This window comes from Pempheris klunzingeri, chromosome 2, assembly GCF_042242105.1.
Source record: "Pempheris klunzingeri isolate RE-2024b chromosome 2, fPemKlu1.hap1, whole genome shotgun sequence".
Taxonomy (NCBI): Eukaryota; Metazoa; Chordata; class Actinopteri; order Acropomatiformes; family Pempheridae; genus Pempheris; species Pempheris klunzingeri.
Window position 1 is genome coordinate 16,273,689 of NC_092013.1, and position 17,994 is coordinate 16,291,682.

The 17,994-nt window shown below is 41.3% G+C and overlaps 1 protein-coding gene across 2 annotated transcripts in view; it reads left to right on the top strand.

Moving 5' to 3' along the window:
• Positions 1-185: 185 nt before the first annotated feature.
• Positions 186-17,994, top strand: part of arhgap9 (Rho GTPase activating protein 9) — a 43,128-nt gene continuing 25,319 nt past the window's right edge. The window contains exons 1-5 of one of the 2 annotated variants that reach the window (XM_070841318.1): positions 186-359; positions 8,548-8,633; positions 13,181-13,527; positions 14,513-14,711; positions 14,816-15,210. In XM_070841318.1, coding sequence (XP_070697419.1) covers positions 13,306-13,527; positions 14,513-14,711; positions 14,816-15,210 — 816 coding nt within the window. In that variant the 5' untranslated portion in view covers positions 186-359; positions 8,548-8,633; positions 13,181-13,305. The remainder of the gene's footprint in view (positions 360-8,547; positions 8,634-13,180; positions 13,528-14,512; positions 14,712-14,815; positions 15,211-17,994) is intronic. The other variant, XM_070841310.1, reaches the window with a different exon arrangement.

Sequence of the window (17,994 nt, forward strand, 5' to 3'; positions counted from 1 at the left end):
CCTTTTAATTAAACGAGCGCACCACCGCGCAGCCTGCCCAGTCATCTCATTGGCTCTGCGTAAAATCATATTGCTCGCTTGTAGCCAATCTTTAGCCACCAAACCCCAAACAGCCGAAGCTATTTTTTATCCACTTAAAGCGCCAGGAGGATGTGTCATCATGGGCTTCACCGGTCAACTTAGTGCCAATGTGTGACTGTAAATTTGCTTAAGTGCACGAGTTTGTGCTTCCGGCAACCACCTTGATTATGCGAAGTTATCATTTTTTCCAAATTCAACACACGTGAATAGACGCAACTCCTGCTCTGTCTGCAGATCACCCCGAAACCACAAGTGAGCTGTCATCACGCCGCTGAGAGGTGAGTGATGTTGCGTCTCTGCACTAATGCAAAGATGAGTTTTCTGCTGAGTTGTTTAGTCAGACAACTTTTCTGTTTTCTCCTGTTAACCATCCCACCAATGCAGCAAATACATCCTGCAGGATAAAGCGCCTCTGTTGTTCTCTCCCCATCGGTATTTTAATCCACTGTGGGGTTAGTGCAACTATGCAAAAATATTAACCAGACAACGTTATGCTTTTTTAATTAATCAGTTGAATATAGTGAAACATAATGTAAATCCTAATAACATGGTTTCCAAGTTGTTATTTTATCACCACATCTGACTGCAGGCTTTAAAAAATCTGTTATTCTCACTCAAACTAACCACTCACTGTGACCGAAGCAACTCTTATCAGCATGAATCATGGCTTTGTTGATGTTTTTCCTTATTTATCACCATCCTTTACATTTATGGGAATTGTTTATGCTTCATTTTGAAAAATAAAGTTGGGTCTGATCTATTTTAGAGCTGTTTAAAAGTCTTGATTCGGTTGATTACATTACATTGCATTTATCACAGTGCTCCCATCTGCTGGGAAGTTTGTGCAAAAAAGTTGTAAACCAATGCCTCAGCTTTAACATTCAGCAACATAGACACAAATAGGTTGTATGATTTGCTATTAATAAAGTAACAGGACTACTTTTTCCAAAACAACTTATTCGTCCACATCATAGTGTCACACACATGCGGCCTATACTCAGACTCAGCTGGGGCCCTGCAGGAAAGCCTCAAAGGGCCAACTTATATAGACACAACATCCACTTAAAGCACTTCAACCTTCATAAAGTTCTTGTGGAAGATGGCTTTGTACTCTTTAGGGCTCCTAAACACATTTATTTACATGCTTTTTGACATCTAATGAGAATATTTCTATTGATTTATGTACGCCTAGTCCTTCAGACAATGGCCCATTCTCACACATTTCATCACTACAGTGGTGCTTGTCTCTATTGCTCTGTTTTTAGTCATCTCTATTTCCCAGTCACGAAATGCCACACTGATAAGAATCGCTTATTTCACTGCTTTGCATCTGACAGATCTTTTTTCATGCGGAAATATTTGCTTGCAACTGCAGGTGAGTTTTAACTCACGCTTCACCGAAAGTATGTAGATGGACGTGTTAACCACAGAGTGTGATGGAAACAGTTTGACTAACGCATTGCATTTTTACTGTTTCATAATCTTTCTTAAGTCCATGCAAAGCAGGAGATTTTGCTCCCCTTTTCGCCAGCCTGTGACGACACAGGCTTGAAAGATTATTTCTCCAGTTGCAACATTGCTGATTAAAAGTGCCCTGTACCATGTGCAGTATTAACGGGGTGGGGTGGGGTGGGGTGGTTACAAGATCGCTGTAATTGCTCGTGTGCTTCACAGACTGCTGCTGTGGATGTCAAAGGCAGATTGAGAGACTGAAGTGTTTTACAATGTTACTAGTCAGCTTATTCTGCTGCTTCTCTCTCTCTCTCTCTCTCTCTCTCTCTCTCTCTCTCTCTCGCTCTTTTCCTCAGTGTGTGAGATGTGTGTCTGCTTGCATGCACGTTATCAACTGTAGAGCAAAATGCTACAGTAGCAGATCACAAAGTGCAGTAAAACCTCATCCGACTTATCAGCTTTGCACAGTGCAGACCAGGTGACACGATACAACTGTCTCTCCGCATGCAGTTATGTGACATCCTTCAAAATCGTCTTCACCTCCCACATCTGACAGATGGACATTTCTGATATTCATATAGTGATTTGACTTTTGAAGATCCTGTAGTTGTAATTAGCTTGTTGTCATTTTTACCTTTCTGACAATGAATTCCAGCCTTAGAAGGGTTTCTCGAACTTTTTTACCCTTTGGCCCCATTTAAGTGTCTTTAAAACTCCCATGCAACATACTTTTAAGAGCAAAAGGGAGCCTCAAACAGATAGAGGATGTTAAGTTTTGACATGAAAATATCAGTAAGTATGCTCAGTTGTCTGTTTGGTCGGTACACGTAGATACAATAAATCATACCTTCACAGTATAATACCTTACAGTGTTCAGTGGTTGTTGAAACTGTGGTGAAATAGTTGTGACTTAACTTAGTGGTCAATTTGGAGGCTGCTGTTTTTAGTGCTGCTGATCTGTCCTGAGCTATACTACTGTATTTTGTCTACTCTGTTATATCCCTGAGGGGAGACTAAACCGAATGCACATCCCGAGGATCCCAAGTTTGAAAAACTCTCAACTAGTTTAACACATGGTGTCCAGTATAGAAATGGTAAATTACAGTGGTATGTGGCTGGATGTTAGCACTGACTGCACTGTATTGTCTATATGAGAGCGGCTTTTCAATATCGCAACTACTTTAAAGTACAGTTGCTCCCCCTACATTCACATCTGTGCTCTGTTTTAATCCACTTTAATCCTGCGTTTACTTCCAGTGTCTGTGCAATGATCTGTGCTTTCACTAGCTTGCAGCATGCATAGGTAAGGCACTGTCAACATCACCATCTCCGACAGAAAAATAGATGGCAACTATTTTGATAATCCAAAGTAGTTTATCAGAATAGAATATTTTTCCAGCAGAGGTAGTGGAAAAAATTCTCTGATTTCACCTCCTCAAATGGCAGGATTTCTTCTACTCATAAATTATTTTCAACTATATATCTCTGGGTTTTGGACTTTTTGGGCTACTTGTACTGTTGGCTGACATTTTGTTGACAAAATGATTAGATCAATAATTATGATGACAGTAATCGTTAGCCCCAGTCCTCGCACATATATCCAATGAATTTTAAGAAACACTGGAAGGAAAGTTATTCTTAGAATAACCAAACTGCACCAAACTGACCTGAAGGCACCACTCCTCTAATGTCTGATACATTGTATTTTGTGTAATGTTCCTTTATTGAACAAATATCCCCTTTGACCCTGTGAAGGCATCAAAGCAGCGCCTGCCTATGTGCCTCCTCTCTCTGGTGTTTGCCTTGGGAGGTTTAGCTGCTCTTCCTTGTGCCCCAACAGTATCGTGCTCACTTCAGCTGCACAGGGCTGAAAGTGGGTCTTTGACTTGCCTGATAGCTTTTGACAGCTCACTCTCATCCCCGGTGGATCAATGGAGCTCAGCGCTCTTCATTAGAAACATCAATGTACTGCACATTCCCACAGGCTCAGCAACAACCCATGAGCCCAGTCAGAGAGCAAAGTTTTATTTTGTTATTCTCTTAAGGATCATTCCTGACTCCCGCATGCCGTTTTATTTTCTTCCATTATAGAATATTCTGGGAACAAAGTGAAAGAGCTTCTCAAATAAGCAGTTGTGCTGCGTTTCTGAGAAATCATTATAATCATTTTCACTATTTTAAGATTTTTGTTTTCGTCTTGACGATGAATCAGTTATCTGAAATAATGATTGACAGATGAATCGACAACTAACTGCTGTTTCTTGTGGACATTTTCTGTCACTGTGCAGCAACACCATGCTGTAATACTAATAAATTCATGAAAGCAAAGTGATGACAGTTAATTGTGTGAAACATAATACCTCAATGGTACCTCAAAAGTAAAATCATTAGGTGACACAGATATTTTATAGTGTATTTTCTCATACGTGAGAAAAGCTGCTATTTTCATGAGCTTATTTCTCTTGCTGAAATAAGCTTATTATGATTTAACTAGGAGTATACTGGTGGTGTATTTTCACCTTGCATTTCTTTATATAAAATGCATGAGCTAATTAAAAATGTGATGCTTGAATTAATTCTTTCAAGAGTTTAAAATGCCCCCGGAGCAATCCCGCGCCACTGCGGCTAACTGGAAAGCACTGGTCTGGTTGTTGTTTATATTCAAATGGGTGAAATGAGAGCCTCGATATTTTACAAGTAAATCCTCTGAAGAAGTTTGCTATGTGTCGATGCAGGCTCCAGGGTTCATTGTAAACACAAGCATTGCGTCAGCAAACGCTTGAAATGATGGCATCACACATACGAAATGTTTTTATGTGCAACAAGAAACAAATAACACACATAGTGGAGACCCTGGAGATGGCAGCTGGTCATAGATGTTGTTGTCATGATGATAGTACAGAGCATGAGCCAATGGCTGCTTTACTGTCATCATCTGCATTTTGATTGGCTCCCTGATTGAAAGAATCCAGCTCACCTGTTTAATCAGATACACACACACACACACACACACACACACACGCATCCATTCATGCACACGTTCACGCAGGCTGCCAGCCGTCACACTGGGAAACGCAGCGTGTATTTCAGTGTCTCTCTCTGGTCTAATCATCAATAATGCATGGCTCTGGGAGGATGAAAGGCTGTTTTGGCTTGAGGCGTGTGTGTCTCATATGGAGGGAGAGACATCGGCACTAGCAGTTATAACTGTACGTTCATAGACAAAATGAATGCTCCTTCACATCACTGTCCTTCAGTGGAACCGCTCATCAGGCTGAAAGTGGACGGATTTCAGGCTAAACGTTTAGATTGGTTCGTTAACTAATACCAGGAAGGTGTTTATTTTTCTGCATTTAGGTGTCGTGGGGATGTTTGTTGTCTGAATTGAGGATCTGAGGATCAACTATCGTAAAGCATTCTGAGATGAAGATGTTATTTTGGGCAATACAGAAAAAAATGTGACTTTTGATGCATTCACACCAAATGTATTGATTACTAATTTCTAAAACTAAGCATTAAATGTTAATGGTCATCTTGAGTCATCAAAGTTTAAAATTCCACTTTGTGATCATTTAATCTGTTTCAGGTGTACTTTAGTTTTGAGCCTCCTAACTCATGGTTTGGTTCAGAATTGATTTTATGAACATTTCAAGGCACCTCTGTGCTTATTCTAAGATATACTGCTGTGTTACAACTCCTTTTACCCATCATGCATGATGTGGATGTGTGATGCAATACTTTACCTCACACAGCCTCACCTGACTCTAAGTTAGGACTCTAACATCCAGCTGAGTGGACAAACCTCTGGATGCTGCTTTGCATGAAAAAAACAACAGAGATGAAGCAGAGGCTCACGTCACTGTAAAGAACAAAAAGCTGTTCACTGTTTGGTTGACACAGATATTAATTCAGCAGTCCTGTTAACTTTATGTGTCACACTTTTTTTTACTTATTTTCGTGGTGATTAAAGTTGGAACAGTATGCATCATGTGGACCAACTTGTTCTTCTTTCTCATTTTCCTGTGAAGCCTTTGGTTATAGACATTCATATGTAAATACAGTACAGTCTGAGTGTGTGTGTGTGTGTGTGTGTGTGTGTGTGTGTGTGTGTGTTTGCTATGTGTATACGGATGTGGGTGTGCACGCAAAAGCCCTTTGAAGTTCCTCATTCACTATATACTCCTCTTCCCCATGTCTCATCTCTCTTTGAAGACCATGTAGCCATGATTATTAAAGCCGCCCTCTTTCGACTTCAAACGTATGGAATGAATATGGATATGATATGATACCAAACTTTCCACCAACACCCATCACTGCACTCCTATCCTGCCGTGTGGGGAAGCTTGATAGCCCCTCTTAACCAACCTCTGTGGGAGCTGAACTTGTTACCCAGTGGCTTGTCTTCGAGTTGGAGTAGTTATGACATATCCAGAATGATATGGAGTAGCAGGGGAACTTCTTTATTTCATTCGTAAAGCTTGTGACGCCATCCTTTTCTGGCATCATCTCACGTGGTCTGTATTAGGGATGTTAATGATCAACCGTTTAAAGGCACAGTCTGCAACGTTTTAGAAACTTGCAAGAGTAGCTAGTTTTTGAAAGTATCCAGCTGAAAATATCCCACCCCCTCCCTTCAGGCTTTGCTCCAAAGCCCCTCCCCCACAACACATGAACCCGCTGCCTGATGAATGTTACTGCTGGAGTCCATGATAGTGATGAGAAGACAGTTCGCCTCCGCCGCCGGGTCCCTCATTCATTCTGTACACAACTGCTGACTGACAGCATCTTTTAGTTTTTTTAATCTAACAAATAAACAACTCTGTTAAAAGCCACAATCATATTAACACAAGCAAAGCAGTGGCATCACTGTTGCAGTTTCACAGTTTGGCCACTTTTCTGGCTTCAGAGCCAGGCGTACTTGCTGGGGGCTGAGTGCGTGCAGACAGGCACGTCGCCCATCCAATCATTTAATTTGGCCTAAAGGAAATAAACTGAGGTGTTTATTACAGTACAGGCCTGTGACAGCCACAGATACCAAATTGTTTTCTTTTTTGTCAAACTATTTCATTTATTGATTACTATCAGAATATAGGGAATTTCAACAAATGTGACAAAGAGTGCATCTAAAATAAGTTGCGGACCCTGCCTTTAATTGTAATTTATATCTTTATACCAAGAAAACAAATGACTGATTTCTATGATTCCAGCCTCCCACAGGTGTGCCAGAGGGTACCTGTGTCACCCAAAGAGGCAGCTGGCACTCCCAAACATCAAATGCAACGTAGTAAAATGTTTTGTTCAAAACCATGGAGATTAATAGATGGTTATATCCAGTCCTTATTTTCTAAAACAGGACGTCCTGGGCCACAGGGTGTTATAGAGGAGGTCAGTTGGAAAGAACCTAACGTAACCTATTTATTTACATTTATTAATCAGAGCATTCACAATAATCTCTCAAAATCAGCAGCGGGAGGCGCATAGAAAAGCTGTTTACAGTTTGTAGCCTCTCTCTTTCAACACAAATGTAGGCAATAACTTGAATGAATGTTAAAGTAAGTAGCAAGTGGTAACCAGACCCTCTATCTCACGTGTTAATTTAACTCCTGTTAATTAACATTGTACTTTTGCTTTTTATTATTATTTATTTGTATATTTTGTACAAACACCTTGCTTATTTCATATCCGAACCATATCATTTATTACTCTGTAATTTGCATTAATTGTCTCTCTCAGCCTGCTCTCCAGACTCAGGCTGTTATCAAGGGTGCCACAATAACATGAACTTCAGGTGGTTTTTTTATGCAACCATAAACTACATAGTGTTTATACTTGACTTTTTCCAAAGCACACCATACGTTTTCATACCTCCTGCAGATCTAGGTGTGCCCCTGAACACACCAGCAAAGAAAGTTGGTGGTGCCATGTGCTGATGATGCTATTTTAACAAAAAAAGATTATTACTTCTGATAGATGTTTGACCTTTATTCAGCAGAACAGTAACAGTATTTTCATATTCATAGATTTTGTATTTTGAGTGTGTTTATATATAGGCAAAAAAAAGAGCGGTCTCGAACGGATCTGGAGAGGATCTGGAAGCCTTTAAATAACTAAATATTCACTGTGATGATGGTCAACCTCAAACAAGCATCAAATAGATTTTCGTAGCATTGTGGCCGAGCTCAAATCCACAACTGCCTGGAAGTAAAACTAAAAATGTATGCATGCTTCAAGAATTTGGTTGACTTAAACATGCAAAACCACCAGGAGGGCCTATAATAATCCCTGAATGGCCTTTCTGGATTGTTGATTTGACTGAAAATGTAAAATGCTGGTGGTGTAGCATCACATTAAAACTTAAAGCCAGATGTCTCCCCTTAGAAGCAGTTGGACACCCTTCAAATCCTGAGATGGTTTGGATGAACATAGCTGCTCCACTGCTGCCACCCATCTGTGCGGTGGATCTCTGACGTCCAGTGACACTGCTGACCAGCTGACTCTGTTTATGGATCAATAACTCAATCAATAAACCGGGCTGCTGGTTGCTTTTGTTGTTGCTCAGCACACAGGTCCTCTCTCGCTCTTGTTGTTCTATTTTCCTCTCTCTCAAGCTCAAATGTGGTTTATTTGCATGAATGGGTAAAAGCCAGCTGACGCTCTCTGTCACTCCCTCTGTTTTTATCTTTCAGGCAATATGATGGCTAAATGGGGGAAGGTAGGGTCAGCAGGGGTTCAGTGAGTGGAGGCAGGATCATTTCGCTGCATAGGATTAACTGTATGTGTGTGTGTGTCCGTGTGTGTATGAGAGACAGAGATTTTGTGTTTGTGTGTGTGTATTTCTGTTGGAGGGAGCTGCTAACTTGTAGCCATTTTAGTGGTTTTCTGCCCCACCTTTTTCAAAACCCCTCCGTGTTTGCTCTCTAACCTTTTTCAGGCCAGGCAGCAGTGACTCCTCTGTTTGGGAGGGCAGTAGTTTAAACACAAGTTGATAATTTTATTCTTTGTTTTGTTTTTAAGGCTTATCAGTGGGGCTGCACGCATGGATCTGGCTGCAGAGTGAGCTGGTGACCTTGTTGACTAGAAGCTCTCATTTCAGGACCATGGTGAGTCGCTCTTTTTCTCTCTCTTTCTGTCTCTCTCGCATGCATGCACAAATTGCATACTTTCCATTTCTTCGGCTCAGCCTGACTTGCATGCACACACAGTCAAAGCTGGAGTGAAATCACTCGAGCAAACGCAGATGAATAACATGTAGCACTCAGGGTTTTTCCCCTCTGTCTTTTTGAGAGTTTGCTCTTGTTTTTTCCAGTCTCTATTTTTCCATTATTCCTTCTGCCTACGTTTTCTCCATCCTCTCTCCGTTTGTGTTGTTGGTACCACAACATAAGTCCTGTGCCCTTGGCACAAGCTATTATTGCCTCTCATCAGCCGTGGCAGGGTTCCTGTGTCTGTGTCTGACAGCATATGGGCCTCTCTGTATGTTTGGGTGATGATGACGCCAGTGCCCTCTCCACTGCCATCTGACCTGCAAATAGAAACATGGTTTGGACTCATTTTCCCTTTGTAGATCACTGTTTGTTATGATCATAATTTGTTCCTCTAAAAATTCACTTTACTCCTTGTACTAAAATAGTGCTGTTTTAATTGGGTCCTGAATTGGTTAAAGCACTTTCTTTTGTATATTCCTACAACAGGCTTTTAGATTTCTGGTGTGAATCAATCACAAACACTTTAATTATATTCTTGAGTTACGTGGAGAGAGAGGCCAACCAACCTTATTCCTGACTTATCCTGTCTCCCCTTGGTAAGCAGTCTGAGCTGCTACCCTTTGGGAGCATTGTTAAAGGCCCTAAACTCTGAATAATACAACCGGGGACTTTAACCCTGCTGTCTAATTTGCATGACACGATAAAGCCTCCTGTGCCTGTGTAGAACATTTGTGCTGGTGCTGATGAGTGAATTTATGATGCCCAGCAAATGCACCTTAACTCAATAAATGTTAGTTTAGATAAAGGCCCACAGTTGGCCGGTATTGTGCATTCATTCAAGATTTTGAGAGGGAGAAGAAAAGACAAACAGGTGTGTAGCAGTATCAGAAGAGCTCTCCCTGTCTGTGCAGGAAGAAGAAGTCATAAGAAAGGTCATGGACAGGTTGTATGAATAGACACTGCTGTAGGTTTTGGCCTTTCTTTAAACCCAGGGTGTGATGTCATTCTTTGCTGCCCATCTAAAGAATCAGTTACACATAAGTGAAGCTACGCTGCAGGATCGTGAAGACAAAAACAACAACTACGCTCTGCTTCAAGGCTTCATCTTGGCGGTAATTAATTTAGTGCTGGTGGATGCAGCACAACAGACTCCGCTGGCTGTCAGTGCTTACAGGTCGTTGTCAATCTGCCTAAAATGTTTCTCATGAGAAAACCAAACAGCACGAGAGAGAGGATATGACCCAAACTGTGGTTGTACCTTGATGAGTCTATGCAGTTTCCTGTTTGCTTGCTTGCCTTGTACCTCTGGCTTTTGCCTCTGTCCCTCCTGAGTTCAGCTGCAGTTCTTAGAAGAGTGAGATTTGAGTATTTTAGATTTGATAAGATTAGATCCGATTACACTTCAGCTGTCAGAAATTGACGTTGCATCACAAGCATTCCCTATTTTACACAAACAGGAAAAAACATGAATAAATCAAAGAACAGCATGATATTACAAACACAGACAGCTGCAGTGTGTTCAGTTTCATTCAGACAAGCGCAGGCACATGTTACATGGCACCAGCTATCTTGTCATAAATATTAACATCAACATAATCAGTCCTGTGACCCAAATGCAGTCACCTGCGAGTGAAGACGGTGGGGGCATTTCAAAAAATAAAGAGGAGGATTGCAGCACAGCCGAAGACTCGGCTGTGAACCAACCTAAAACTCCTTGACATTTATCTAAGAATCATTCATTGCTAATGTAAGAACCAGCGACACATTTCGTGTTTGCTTCATCAGGCTCACTTGTTGTATGTGTTGTAGGAAAACAACTTCCAGGGGTGACATAGGTGGCTTAACGTGAGATTAAAAGATATTAACACTTTCTGCGTCTTAGAAATTCCACGTTTAATTCATAATTCTCGGCCTGGTACAACCACTAGCTAATGGTGGCTAATGTTAACAAACTTTACACAGTTATTGCTGAATAACATTAATGAATCAATTCCCTGATTTTATGACTCTTCTTGACTTGTGCAATGGTCCCACAATATTTTAGCTTCATTATCCCATAGATGTCTCTGTGGAAGGTTACATATTCTCACTTTGAATCATGCGATCACAAACTTCACATACATTATAGTCACATCACACACAGTTTCTTAGAAATTGTAATATATTCTCATCTACAGAGATTCTTTGATTTACTCACTGATCGTGGGGCATGTTTTTTTTACCTTTATTGGATATCTATCCTACATATTTGAAAAAATATAATATTTTGTCAAGCACACAATTATAAAATGGACTACTTCATGTATGTGTTGTAGTTACACGAAGACCTCAGCTAGTTGTATCCACTCGACCTCAGCAGGTGCCAGTCTAGTCTACCATATTTACACGCTCCTTATGTGAAATGGTATTTATTCTGATTCATTACATTTGGTGAAGTGCCTTGGAAATGCTCCTCGGTGCTTTGCAGTGAGCTTCCTGCCAGTGTTTGCTGGCTCGCCAGGCAGGCAGACAGTCTTTCTGCCCATATGCTGGTAGAGGGGGATTTTACTGTAATTCTCTCTGGCGGAGGGGGGCACAGATTCATTCCTGTGCTTTAATAACAGTGGGATTATCAAGGTTGAGCCAGCTAACCCTACCCTCTTTTCCATCGCCTTCACATGGCTCACAGCTCCATCCAGCTTCATCCATGTTTCAGTCTCTCTCTCTTTTTTATATTCCCATCTAGTCCCGACTATTTTGCACTGTTTTCCGGTATTTCTCTTTTTTCCTCGTTCTTTATTTTGTTCATCTATGGCTTCCAATTCCTCCCTGCTCTCCTTTTGTCCCGGCCCCTCTTACACCCTCAGTCATAACATGCATGTCTCTATAAATTTTCTGGGATCTCTCTTGTTTGCTGCCTCTCCTCCTCTCACCCAGACCGAGATGGGTTGGGCCTGACTGTGACTGAAGCACTGTTGCTAGGTGCCTAGGGATGTTCCCTTTTCTGTGTGTGTGTGTGTGTGTGTGTGTGTGTGCGTGCGAGAATGTGCATGTGGGGGTGGGTGGGTGCATGCATGTGCTATGTGAGGCTGTATTGCTATGTGTCTGGCAGAAAGTTAGATGTTCTCTTATGTAAGCGGGTCTTGGCTGGGTAGAGCAGGGGTTTAGCTTGGGGATGCTGGCTCAGGTGGAGAGATGGAGACAGATGCTATTTTGGGTATACTGCGCTCCTTACATCCTCCAAACGCATGAGTTATTCACTCACACGTGTCTCTTGGTTCTACCAGGATGACAGGAGGACAATAGAAAAGTGGCTTACTCTGGTGATGTGCAGATCTCTGCAGTGACATTTCTTCCTCATCAGTGTCTGTCAAGTGTATAAAATTTGGAAGTGGAAAAAGTGTACATTTTATTAATTTACAAATATCTGCAAATATCACCCAGTGCCTTCTGTCTAGTGCTGAACTGATCAGTCAATTAATTGATTAGTTGATCAGCAGAAGAATTTGCTGCTTTTCTCTTACTTATATCTCTCTATTTCATGACTTCTCAAGTTTTCATTCACAGACACTATTGATGAATCCAAAAAGTAATGGAGAGGTTAAATAATGAAAATAACCATTGTAGCCTCACTTCCATCACATTAGAAAGAGTATTTTAGTGTCATTGAGATATATGTTGTCTGTTATTTGCAATTAGGGCAGCGACTAATTATTATTGTAAGACTCTTTTCATTATTAATTAGTTTGTACATGATTTTCTCAGTTGATGAAAGTAAAAGTTCAGCATTTTTTGGAATATGACTATTCGCTCTCTGGATGAGCACATTGATATCTGTGCATTGAATAGCTGGTTAGCTTAGCCTAATATATGGAATAAGAAGTGCCTATGTCCTCCTTTTACATTTGTTGTACAAATTAAACAACATGTTTATTGATCAGTATTAGAGGTGCTGGTAGGTGGATTTTGTGATGTTTGGACAGAGCCAGGTGAGCTATTTTAACCTGTTTCCGGTCTTTGTGCTAAGCTAAGCTAACTGGCTACTGACTGTAGCTACATACTTAACAGGTAGATATGACAGCGGTATCAATGTCCTCATCTAACTCTCCACCGGAAAGTGAATAAGCTTTTAATCCGTTGGTTTATAATGCCAGAAAAAGGTGAAAAATGCTCAACACAGTTTCCAAAGGCCCAAGATGATGTCTTCAAGTGTTTGAGAAAAATTGAGAATAACTTTCTACTGTTGTCATACATGTCAGTGATTTTCCCCAGATTAACCTAGACTTCCATTTTTATCACTAAAAGGATTCATGCTCTCTCCCTTTGAACCTGCACACAGCCGGTGACAGTTTTTCATTGTTCTCTGACAGCTTCAATAATCTCTCTCTATCCATCTCTCTCTCTATTTCTATTTCTATCTCTCTCTCTCTCCATCTCTCTCTGTTTCTCTGTTACCTTCTCAGTTTCAGAGCATGGCACTGGCCTGGCTCCAGTCTCACCTGCTCTGTGCTAACTCAACCAGCATCACCAGTATCATCCATCAGCACGCCTCCAGCTAAGCTTGCTGAACAGGACTGTGTGGAGAGCCATGCTGTCTGGGACTTGGCGCCGTTCTGTTGGGCACCAGCAGTCTGCTGCAGCGCCTGTGGTGGCAAACAGGGGGATGACAGTGTGTGGGGTCTCCAGTGGCACGGTGGTCCTCGAGGCCCAGTATGACTACAACTACCGCGCCGCTGATGGACGGCAGGTGTGCATCAGGGAGGGCGAACGGTTTATTCTCCTGAAAAAGACCAACAATGACTGGTGGCAGGTGAGAAAACAGTCCGTCGTTTGTTTTGTTTTGTGTTTGGAACCAAAGAGTTTAGAAAACCATGGACACGGTATTTTTTGTATTGCTTACAAATCCCACAAAAAGAAAACAAAACGGATAATGCAATAGTTCATCTCTCAACATTTTCTCTCAACTGTCCCACCCTGTTTGTGGCTCTCAGCCCCAAGCCCACTTGTTCTTAGTGGAGACCTAAATGTTAAAAGTGAGTCACAAATATTTACTTTTTAGAAAAATTCAACTGTGCTCTGTGGTTTATATTAGATATTGTGTGTTTGTTGAGGACTATTTTCAGTCAAGGATTTTGTGCTATAGCAAGTATTAATGGCACTAGAGTATGTGGCATACCTATGGTATGTTTTTTAGCAGTTTAATGTAAATACCTGACAAATTAAGGTAATTGATTACATGAATGCATTCATCCAATATGGCCATAAAACAGTTCTTCTTCCCAGTTCTTTCCCATAATGGTCAAACACAGCTATAAATGTTAGGACATAAGAGATATTTACTGCAAAGACACATCTCTCTGATGGTTTCAATGAAAAGAGTAACGCCTGCAAACCAATAGTTTACTTACATTTTTCAGATGCTATGAAATCTCTGCCAGGTCAAAATGGGCCGTTCAGTTTTCACAAATGCTGTTTTCTGATAGCATTGCACCGACATGTGATAGTGTATAATTACCCTCTCTGACAGCTGACAAATATCTATCACGAAATTGCCACAAAGAAGTACATTAGAGAAAGCGGTCACTAAGACCACAGTGAACTTTGTATTGCAAAAGGGAAGCTGTGGTTTTTCTCCATGCTCCTGTTGGACGGAGAACTGCAGTTGAACTGCAGTGTAATACATTTCCGCACAGTGTTCAGGTCGCAGATGTGTTAGTTGACGCATGGTTGAACTAACTGGATTTATGTGGGAGAAAATAGCAAAAGCATTTTGAAATCGGTTTGTTCTTCAACAGGTGCGGAGGATTGGGGCAGCCAGTAAAACAAAGCCACTGTATGTCCCTGCCACATATGTGACAGAGGTGCCTATCGCACCGATGCCCTCGCCACAGCGCCTGGTCATGTCTGCCTCGCTGAACTCTAACTTCAGGGTACTGCCAAGGGTGTCGCTCACCCCCAGCCCAACAGCGACTACCTGTAACGAACCGCATCACGGTAAAGTCTGAGACAAAGATGGGGGTCATCGGGTGTGTTTTTCAGTTTCACTGACTAATTCTAAGAGTGGAAAAATTAATTTAAACATTTGCCTTCCTCCTCAGTAAACAAACCCATCTACCACTCAATGGAAAACCTCAACTCCAGCAGTGCCTTCCAGGGTCTGGGCAACAACACCAGCACGGGCGGGGGCCGCTATCCCACTCTACCCCTCTCTGGATTCACCTTTACCCCCAACTCTCCCACCTCCCTGTCAGGCCACCTAATGGTCCCCGGCTCCCCCCCGGCTTCCACGACCCAAACAGCACCACAGAACCCCAGGGTGGTCCCCATGATCACTCGGAGCCAGAGCTCCAGCAACCTGCCTGAAAACCTGATGGAGAACCCGTACGATGAGGTGGGCGGTGGCTTCAGCAGTCGTTCCAACCACAGGATGCCCAAGAAGTCTTGTAGCCAGTGGGACATGCTGGGAGCTTCCAGCAAGAACAACCATCTGCAGGTAGGAAGAGACAACATTTACAAACCTCAAACAGATGTTACTCAAACATCTGGTTCACACAGCAGAGCCTCAGTGGGGCGTAAAGGGGAATTCTGGTACTATCACATATTTCTGTCTATTTTGATTTGACGGGGAGTCTGTTTTTGGTCTGCTGTGTCTGGTGTTTGGGATGACTTGTGTTGAATTGATTTTTTTTTTTCTGGAAAACTTTAGAGATCTCACACTTCTTTGCCTGATCCATGATCAGTGGCGTCAAATCTGGAATCTGTGTTTTACAAATGTTTACAACGAAGGTGGTGGGGAAAAAATGATAGTGATAAAGGACAAACATGTAAGAATAACACACAGTTTCACAAATACCAGAGTTTCCATTCAATTAAACCAAAAGAGGGCATGTTGACAGTTGTGTTTTAGAAAAGCTTTGGCTCAGTGAGGTCGATGCCTTTTTACAATTGGGTGGCACAAAATAATTGACAGCAGAAGTCACAGCAAAGATCTGCTCACTGTACTGATAGCCCTCAATAGATTTAATGTAACACAGCAACGTTTCAATCTAACAGAGTGTGCAAAAAGTTGCAGTGTTGACAGTGTGACATGTTATGCTCATCCACACACACATCCCATACATATTGACAGCAGTGGTTAGTTATTCCAGTAAAGTTTGAGATGTCTTTTTCTGCAACGTATTGTGTGCATTTTTCCTGGACTAAAGGACAGACTGAGTTTGAGTTCACATTTTTGTACAGAAAGTAAATCTGAAATTATTTCAAAACAAGACAGTACAAGAGAGGTTCAAGCAACAGATTAATCCAACACTTTCCGTAAAATTTCTTTCAGACGTGCATGCTCTGCACTCACACACACCGTAGTCAAGCCTACTCCCACTCAGTCATCGAAGTTTGACGAGTTTAAGGGGATATTTTCATGCGATATCCAGCAGTTAAGTTAGTTCAACAGGAAATGAACAAAGGTCGAACCACAGTGTGAACTGTCAGCTGGTACTTCACGCTTTCATTGATCCTAATTAGTATGAATAATAGTCAGTGAATGAAAACAGGTCAAACAAATCCATCACATGTACCTGGCACTGAAGGAAGTCTGGGATTTGATTAATTTCCTCTTCCTCTCATTGGCAAAATCTCTAATCTGGTGGATTTACAGGTAATAACTTTAACACTCTATAAAACCAGCTGATACTTTTTAGCCTTGTGACTGTGCAGCGTAAACCTTAAGAAACAAATAAAAACATGTTAAATCATAGATTGTTGTTTTGAACTTTAGATCTTACTTTAGTCTATTATTGAAATATTTGTTTCAACTTCATTCAACTTTTTCAGGTGGAAACAGATAAGTCCAGATAAGTATTTTTTTTTACAATACTGATTAAAATAAAGAGGACCTTGTAAGATCCTGACAGACAGCAGAGGCTGTGTTTGATCTACGTCTGTACTTGACCTTAATAATCCTCCTAGACAAGCAATCAAGTTTGCGTTGTCGTGACGTCAGAGCCTCCCTGTATTACATCAGAGACATCAGAGGGGATTACACACAGCGTTGTTGTTGAGAGAAGTACTGAAGGTTATCTGTCTCCCAGCTGAGGGAAGCTCCCACAGCCAAGTATCCAAACAGCCTCCTCCAAAAGGAGTTTTGCCTCCACTGAACCATGCATGCACCCGTTACTTCCGACTTTGGATGGCTGTGATCTCAGTGGAAATGACAGCGCTCTTTTTTTTTTTTCTATCTCTGTCATTTTCTCTGCCTCTCTGCATGTTTCTGTGCCTGTTCATCTCTCACTGAGACCATTTTTCATACTTCAGCATTAAGTACCAGTAAGCAGGATTATTGCTGTCACATTCAGGTCATAATTGCCTGTTTTACACACAGAAAACACTCCTCTTACTATACATTTTTGTTAGGCCTATTTTAAAGGGCAGTTTTAATGGACAATTTAATGGTAGTTCTCCATGGGGCAAAATTCAATTTTAATTTAAAGAGAGAAGACTTGATTTGATTTTAGATCATTAAAAGCTTGTTTTTATGGCATTTTTACCTTAATTTGTTAGCACATGCCACATGGTCAAAAGTATGTGGACACCTAAATAAAGTCTGTGGCCCACTGAACATTATGTCTTTGCATAACATTGAACATCTCATACCAAAATCATGGGCATTAATGTGCTGCTGTGAGCTCACAGTCAAATTCATCCTTGCTTTACTCCAAACCAAATGATTTTATCAACCTCAATGTTGCCACAAAGATGGAAGCACACTACTGTCTAAAATCTAATTGTTTGCTGAAACATTAAGATTTCCCTTAACTGGAATGAAGGGGCCATGCCATGGTGTAGACAGGGGCGTCCACATACCTTTGACCATGAAGTGTATGACAGAAACACAGAAAGACTGAGAGAGACAGAGGGAAGAAATACAATAAAAGTCTCTAGATAGAATCAAACTGGTAACATTGCAGGTTTGCACATAAGACGGCCCTGAACTTCAACATTACTTTTTAGTTCTAGTGTGCTCTCAGTCATGAATATAACTTACCATAGAAAATGATGTATATAAACCTAAGGAAGGAACTGAGACACACCAGCATGCATACAGACACAAACCACACTTGCACCATCTCCTCATCTCCTATCTAGACCCCTCCACACACAAAAACCAACCTTATAAACAAAACATGCGAACAGAAAACATACAGAGTCGAACTACAGTCACACATCAGAATCAGGTTTATTGCAAAGTAAGTGTTGACATTACAAGGACTTGGCTTGGTAT